We start from the raw sequence: 7,875 nt of genomic DNA, 5'->3' as shown, positions 1-7,875 counted from the left end.
ATTGAAAATGAGAGGGCCAGGCAAGTTGTTCTATAATCACGGAGCTGAAGGAGGCATATAAATGGACGTGCAAGAAACACGAATCAGGGGAAAGGGCATTTTACAAATAAAACTCACATCAGATCTCTGTTACTCTGTAATTGTAATTGTTTTATGCGCCGATCCTTGCGAAAATTGTTTTCTGATCCTAGAAGTACATCCACTCCCCAGTGGAAATCCCACTGGCATTTATCCGTGTCTCTCTGCTGGAAGGCTAGCTTTTTTTATGAAATTAAAATTCATGCGACAAACTTTTAACTGTTAGATGCAAAAAAAAGGCGATTTAAAGTATATTTTTTGCTGAATTATTGTTTGCTTGTTCCTCATCATTGTATTATTATGTTTGCCAAATTTCAGATTGCTGTGTGACCTGCACTTAACTATTTGTTTGAGAAAGTGTACAGGTGACCCCTTTTAATATTTTTCTAGTAATTTGGCTGGCATCTGTATCCAATCTCGGAGCTGTAGTGCCTCATGAAGCAACTCTTAAAAGTATTGTCGAAGGCTCTCACGGCCGGAATCACACACAACACCCCAACTCTTAACAGGTTCGCCACCTCTGTGAATGACTCTGTGTGTGTAACCACTGAAAAATGTAACTTTATAAGCTGTCATCTGAAGCATAGTTTGTACAAGAATTAGAGAGTTTGAGGGAAAATACATAACGGGTTGGATCCAGACAACTTTGTTATTCATTTTAATCCAGTACTTCTCCTTAAGAGCGGGTGAGGTGTAGCGGTTACTTTCAGAGTAAGGGTTGGGAGACTCAGATTTGAATCCCCATGGAGATGGGCAAGTCACTCCTTTCAGCTTCACCTATCTGACAAGGTTGTTGTGAAGATAAAATGAAGAAGAGGAAAAAGAGGAGAGTCTCCCAATGGGGAGAAAAACAGGCCTCAAGTGAAGTTAATAAATTAATACAGTCCATATTCCACAAGGCTTTTGCTCATGCAATTCCCATAATTCTCAGTATATCTTTTGGGGGTTATCAAAGAAGATTCCTCCTCCCTTTTTCACCTGTGGATTCCTGGTTAGATTCCTGGTTGGATCCAACTTATAGATTGGAATCAGTAACAAAAAAACCAAGCGAAAATTGATAATGTTTTTCATTTTTATTTTAAGTTCAAGAAGAAATATAGCATTGTGCTTACAATCTGCACTCTGAGACCCTTATTGACGGAAAGTAGGAATGAAAAGCGACAGTAGAATTAACACAGTGTCATGCTTCAAATGCCTGACTTGCTGCAGTTTGTTATGAAGTTTAAAAGAAGCCCCAGGAATTGACTGACGTTACATAGAAACCCAACAAGTTGGTTTTAAGGCTCTTTGCTTTAAAGCTGCACATGATTCTGTCGTTTTGTCTATAGGATGAGCACGATGTCCAGGAGTCTGCTTTTAACTTCTGAAAACAAAACATGAGACAGAAGTGAGAGGTAATTTTGCACAGGCGATTGTTACAGCGGAAATGAAACTTTGCATATATTTCACATTCAGTTAATCGTGTACATTTGTGCACTCCAACTCACAACATTTGGTTGAACGTAGTGTATCTATCTACATGTAATAATAGTGCATCTACCTATTTGTATGAAAACATCAGCAAATGTGTTCTTGGAGCCTATCAAAGGGGGCATAACATTCAGATCACAAGAAGTGGGTTAATGCCTTTATTTACTGACTGAGGCTCGATGGTGTAGAGCTCTTACCCTTGCTAGATGTAATATCTTACCTTCTTCCCTTCATCAAGGATGACATCTAGGGATTCCACATAAAGGTAGGAAATGTTTATGTGATCTGGATTGTGTAGAATCTGTATCCTACATGATGTTCTACTGTCCCTTTAATGTTTTATCTGGGTAAAAGTATATATCCCCCCTTTTGTGGTAGTTTGAAGGGACAACTGGTGAACAGAAGGTAATTTTTCTTTGAAACAGTGTTTGCTATGAGATGTTGGAAGCTGTGGCAAAATGTTTTACTGGTGTCATTTCTATGCGTTAATTGAGACGGTGTAATGTTTTATACATGCCATTAAAGGTGTTGGAATGGAATGGAAGAGGTGGGATGGGGTGTAGTTTGAGAGTTTGCCATGGGCACCATTTTCTGTAGATACACCCCTGAATCTGGGCCCAGAGACACCTTCCATCTGTGCAATGTCCTCGTTTTTTTGTTGCGCAGTGCCCCCTCCCATCTTCACCCCTACTCTTTCAGAGATTTCCAGTGTCAAATTAAATGTAAAAAATGTGATGTATGTGCAATATAGTGTTTATGTTAACTAAGTATTAACTTGAGCTCATTTTATCTTTTGAGTTCTGAGTGTAAATAAATATGCACCGTTTGCTCACATTATTTCATTGCTTTTAATCCCATTATTTGGTCATTTATTTGCAGATACAATATATAATTTTGAAATAACAGCAACTGTATTAATTACAAACATTTTTGCTAATAGGGGGGTACAATCTCAGGGAAATAGGTTGCTGGGGGGGGTACATGAGTGAAAAACCGTTGGGAACCACTGGTCTATAGGATGTGCCTCAAGATCTCCAGGAGTCTGCTTTCTACTTCTAAAAACAAAACATGAGACAGAAGTGAGAGGCAATTTTGCACAGGTGATTAAACAGAAATGAAACTTTGCATATATTTCACATTTGATTAATCAGGTATATTTGTACATTCTTCCCACAAACTTGGTTGACTAGTAGGTAGAATAATGGTGTGTCGATATATTTGTATGAAAATATGAGCTGGCTGATTTTCTGCTCATATAAACCACTTTTTTTGGCAGTACAGTGAGTTAAATAATAGGATTGGACCTTTCCCCTTTCTACAGCTCTCGATTTCCCTGGTATGCAACCTTTTCAGACCATAGTTGCTACATTGTGTGTGTGTGCGTGCGCGCGCTCAGACCATGGTTAGGCAGTAGTGTCCATCTATTGATAGGAATTTAATGGTATAGATCATGACTGTGAACTTAATGTAAAAGGTCCATTCTGCACACATCCAGCGTGCTGGCATTTTATTTATTTACGTTATTTATAGCCTGCCCTTTTCATAGGGACCCAAGGTGGATTATACATACCGTGTTTCCCCGAATATAAGACAGTGTCTTATATTAATTTTTGCTCCCAAAGATGTGCTATGTCTTATTTTCAGGGGATGTCTTATATTTCTGTATTCTGTTCGTCAGGCATGCTTCCAAACAAAAACTTTGCTACGTCTTACTTTTGGGGGATGCCTTATATTTCACACTTCAGCAAAACCTCTACTACGTCTTATTTTCCGGGGATGTCTTATATTCGGGGAAACAGGGTAGTTGCACAAAGTGTCCTCTGGAGTGGGGATGTATCTTGCCAGGTCCTCTCAGCAGATTCTATAAACTGGGGGAGGGGAGATTTTGTGTCATCTAATGCCATGGGAAACAACATTTGATTGTAGACCATGTAACTAGCAGTGATGTTCTTCCCGGTGACATTGATTAATGGGCACTTCTGTTCCATTGAACCATGTGTTTAAAGCGTTGTTTTCTGTGTTAGACATGCTAAAGCAAGTGACATCCCATGATCCTATATAATTTACAGAAACTGTCTTGCAAGTCAGGGATACTTGTGTGTTAGGGTGTCCACAGGTCCACTCCATGGGTGCTGATGGCATTTTGCAGAAGAATTCAGCCATTTTGAAATGCTGCAAAAGCGTAATCCTGATCAGGCCTGCATTGTGGAGAGACCATGAGTGTGTCCTGGGCATATTTTCAAGTGCTGAAACAGCCTGAGGGAGCAAGTTTGCCTGGTCCTGCTTTGGACTCAGAGCATTTTTAATGGCTGAAATCTTCTCTAAAATGAGTTGGGTCAATGGATACCGTAACGTCTAGCCTGGCCCTCAGTTTCCTACCCTGTTGTCAAATGCCACTGTGCCACTGTGTGATGGCCCACAAGTTACATAGTTAGCTATACTAAATGATATACTAAAGAATAAGAAAAACTTTCCAGAGGAATACTGATCTCCATCTGAGGTGTAAAGTATAGACCAGCGATACCTAATCAGCAGTTCAGGAGCCACATGTGGCTCATTTGAGCACCATTCCCCACTTTGGCACCTGTGACATTTCAGAAGAGTGGGAAAGGCCCTTGCCAGGTGGGTCTTTTGGGTGGCAGTTGGTTCCCAGTTGCGACAGGAGAATGGCTAAACTGCGAGCTCCCTCAGGTGCTGGCCTTATGCCAAGGATGGAAGTAAACATGGCATTTTAAGTTGATGGTAATTGTGAATGCGGCTTCCTTTGAGCCATGAATGCCACTGTTATAGGCAATCTTAGAGAAGGCAATGGAGGCAGGGGGATCAGAATTAACTTACTTGAAGACACTGCTGGAGTTTCACTTGGGGTTGGTTCTAGGATTGGCTCCCCACTTGTATCTTCTTGTGGTTCTCCGCCTTGCAGTTTACATGGAATGGCACCAGATCCTTTGCTGGGATCTCCACTGAGCTGTGGGCTTGGTTGCACAGTTTTAGCCTCTTCGCTTACTTCCTCGTTTGGCTCATCTGTTGCCTGTATAGTTTGCTGTTCACTTGGGCCAGAGCTTGGTTCCAGAGTTGGTTTTTCTTCCCCACTGAATTCTTCAACCAGCTGAACACTGGGCTTCCCACTGGGTTCCAGACTTGGTTCAGTATTTGCTTCTCCACTGAATTCGCCACTATTTCCCCATAATTGCTGTTGAGATGGTTGAGCACTGGGCTCCCCACTGGGCTCTAGACTTGGTTCAGTATTTGCTTCTCCGCTGAATTCCCCACTTGTCACTTCAGTGGGGCGAACAGTGGGCTCCTCACTTGACTGTAAGGTTGGTACAGTAGTTGTTTCTTCTCTGCCTTGCTCCCCACTTGAGTCTTTGCCGAACTGCCCGCATGGCAGCTTGCTTGGCTTCTGGATAACTGGAGTAACAGATGCCTCTGGAAAATTAAAAAATACAAGCATTAATAACCACTGGGGGTAGCCATCGTCCATCAGCAATAAGTACCTGCCAAGAAAACAGTCCTTTACGCAATTTCTTGCTTAAACAATTATCCAAGCTGAGGTTTAAAGAGACGGAAGTCTCTCTTTTAACTGTTTAACTGAAATTCAGAAAACTGTTTGCAACTTCAGAGACAGCTAAGGGAGATAGGAGGAGGAAGCTAGGTGTAGGTTTGTCAGCTTCAAGGATGTAGAAGCTGGGAGGGCACATTCCTCCTTGTGAATTACTGGGTGAGAGAGAGGCCTTGCTTAGTGGACCTGGCAGCTTCAGAACACCTGGTCTAATTGGCAGATTCCTCAGGTCACCTGATCAGCAACTGTTTCACTGGTCAAGTGACATCACTGGGCCAACATCTGATTAGTTAACTTGGGTCAGGCTGATCTTTCATTTTTGCTTTGAGCTTTCTCCAAGTTTCATTCTTCTGTTAAGCTTGTCTTGTGTCTTGTCTATGGATGGTTCTCACTGACTGGAACCTTGTCTTTGGGCTCAGCTGTCTGTCGGTAATATGTAGAAAGGAACCACAGCTTGTAAAAGTGCTTAGTAAGATGCTTTAGCTACATTATTTTATCCTAACTGTTTGCTGCTTTCTTGGGAATATAATTGCATAGTTTAAATAAATCTGTTTAATGTTGTGGTGTCTTTGAATTTCAATCCAAATGCAGAACTTTGACCTCCACTGGCTACAGCTACCAGATTATTAGTCTGTGAAACTTGCCTTGTGAGCATCCCATCTTGCAAGAGCAGTTTTCTTGCTCCTAGTCCCAGTAGTCCTAGAGACTAGTCCCTTGGTCTCTGGCTGGTTGGATAGTGAAAGGGACAGATGGTAGGCTACCTATTGAGGTGTGAAAACTCACGCTTCAGTGCTTCATGGTTTCGTTTACTCTGCACCATCCCAAAAGATTTCCCTGTAGGCACTACCCTGTGCCCCACTTAGCTTAGCCAGCGGCGGTCCTGGGCAGCCTGATGGGGCCAGGCTAAGGGGTGCCTGGTGGGCTGGGAGCCTGCCATGAGCCCGCTGGGCGCCCCCATGTGATCTAATGGGGGTGCCCAGGGACAATTGATCCCCATGTCCCTCTGGCAGATACGCCACTGTCTGTAGGGACTTTTGACAGTACGTAAATATGGACTTGGAGCAGCCATCAGCTCAGTTCAGAATTTTGTGATCTCTTTCCCCCGCCCTTCAATCCCTCTGGTTGTATCCGTGCTAATTAAATTTATAAAACAGCAGTGCACACGCAGGTTAGCTTAACAGTCAAAGTACTTGTGTTAAGGGTTCATGAATATGGGCTCTGTTGTTTAAACACACTGATGTCTTGTTGGATTAGACCAAATGACATGATCTAGAATTCTTTACAAGAATCCCAGCAATAAGCACCCATTTGATGGTACCCTAGAAAATAGCTAGTGGCCCACTAGTGGACTAGGTTCTATCCCTAGTAGTATTATTTTATACAATAAAATTCAGAATTTATTTTGCTTCTACTCTATCTTTCTCTTCAGATGGGACTCAAGATAGATTACAAACGACAACCAACAAGTTGAAAAAAAAATCAGGATAAAACCCAGTGCAAATGATTTGAAACCTTAACATCTCAGACCCCTGACAAAAACTTCTAGGAGTTTTTAAATCTCCTAGGTTATTTGATCCTCTTTGATCTGAGATTGCAAATGCCTTAACAGTCCAGGTGCTCGGGAGCAACAGCTGCAGAAGGCCATTGCTTTCACATCCTGCATGTGAGCTCCCAAAGGCACCTGGTGGGCCACTGCGAGTAGCAGAGAGCTGGACTAGATGGACTCTGGTCTGATCCAGCTGGCTTGTTCTTATGTTCTTATTTTTTTTAATAATAGCAAATAGGCTTGAGGCACCCCAATTTGGATCGGGCAAGAGGGGGTTGCACTTCTCTTCTACTTCATTTAATTGATTTAGAATCAACCCTCTACTAATGAATCTTGACTCAAGATGATGAATCTTGATTCAAGAAGCGCAGAGAAAACAGTCTCAACAACCTACCTGAATTGTTTTCAGATAAACAAGCTTTGCTTGGTTTTCTTTCTCAACAACACTGGCAAACTGGAAAACTCACATAATGCCCACAACACTTAACTTGCTCCTGTAAATTGTGTTTTGAAAAAAATAATCGGCTCACCTTGTATAATCAGAACCAGCACTAACGCCGAAAGGGCCGAGATAGACTTCAGCATGGTTGAGTTGTTATCTCTTATGAAGTACAAGCAAGAGAGAAGCGATGTCCAGAATACTGAGGAAAGGGAGTTTGGGCTGTATATATGGAACCAAGTCCCTGGCCTCTTCCCACTTGAAAACCTATCTCCGCCCTCAAAGGAAGTTGCAAGGAAAATCCCTCCATCCTCTATGTCAAATGTCACAGTAGGATTTGGAAGCACCATTCCCATTGGTAGGATTCCATTTCAGTAACTCAAAAGGAAGATAACCTTTTCACACTGAGCTTCAAGGAAAATTATAGGTGTCAGTTTGAGTGGCAGCCATAGAGCCAAGCAAATGACAGTTTGCTTTGGGCAATGCTGGTTTCTCAATGCAGATGCTCTCGAAACTGCTGCTCTAGCACTTGATGGATGCAAAGTGCCTCTAGGTCCTTGGTAGCAGGGGAAGGGTCAGTACAGACCACTGAAAATGTTTGTGCCACTCTCATAAATGGTTGGCTAGAATTGCAACTTTATGGATAAGGCCAGATGGGCACTTTGCCAAGTCCTTTGTGGGTGTTTGTGTTCCTTTTCAATGACACACCTGTATGTGTGCTTTGTTTGATACCCAAGGGATGTCAGCCTGAGATCCTAGATGTGCTTACAGGACATGTGT

At 42.3% G+C, this 7,875-nt stretch overlaps 1 protein-coding gene across 2 annotated transcripts; it reads right to left on the bottom strand.

Moving 5' to 3' along the window:
* Positions 1–1,212: 1,212 nt before the first annotated feature.
* On the bottom strand, positions 1,213–7,359 carry LOC125441215 (protein TsetseEP-like). Of its 2 annotated transcripts, none has more exons than XM_048511627.1 (3): positions 7,187–7,359; positions 4,387–4,977; positions 1,213–1,441 (listed from the first exon to the last, which is right to left on the bottom strand). In XM_048511627.1, exons 1-3 carry the CDS (start codon positions 7,239–7,241, stop codon positions 1,401–1,403), a joined length of 687 nt encoding a protein of 228 aa, XP_048367584.1. In that variant the 5' UTR covers positions 7,242–7,359; the 3' UTR covers positions 1,213–1,400. The 2 variants fall into 2 exon arrangements, with proteins under 2 accessions (XP_048367584.1, XP_048367583.1); XM_048511626.1 differs by lacking the exon at positions 1,213–1,441 and adding an exon at positions 2,383–2,603.
* Between the last annotated feature and the right edge of the window lie 516 nt (positions 7,360–7,875).

Source organism: Sphaerodactylus townsendi, linkage group LG11 (genome assembly GCF_021028975.2).
Source record: "Sphaerodactylus townsendi isolate TG3544 linkage group LG11, MPM_Stown_v2.3, whole genome shotgun sequence".
Lineage (NCBI taxonomy): Eukaryota > Metazoa > Chordata > Lepidosauria > Squamata > Sphaerodactylidae > Sphaerodactylus > Sphaerodactylus townsendi.
This window is presented reverse-complemented; position numbering and strand designations above follow the sequence as displayed.

What these genes read in the sequence shown, in the direction of transcription:
- LOC125441215 (XM_048511626.1), bottom strand. Translation starts at nt 7,241, where the DNA reads ATGCTGAAGTCTATCTCGGCCCTTTCGGCGTTAGTGCTGGTTCTGATT. An exon ending in GCTGGTTCTGATTATACAAG is followed by an intron (nt 4,978 to 7,186) that starts GTGAGCCGATTA and finishes TTAATTTTCCAG; the next exon opens with AGGCATCTGTTACTCCAGTT. An exon ending in AACTCCAGCAGTGTCTTCAA is followed by an intron (nt 2,604 to 4,386) that starts GTAAGTTAATTC and finishes TTTTGTTTTTAG; the next exon opens with AAGTAGAAAGCAGACTCCTG.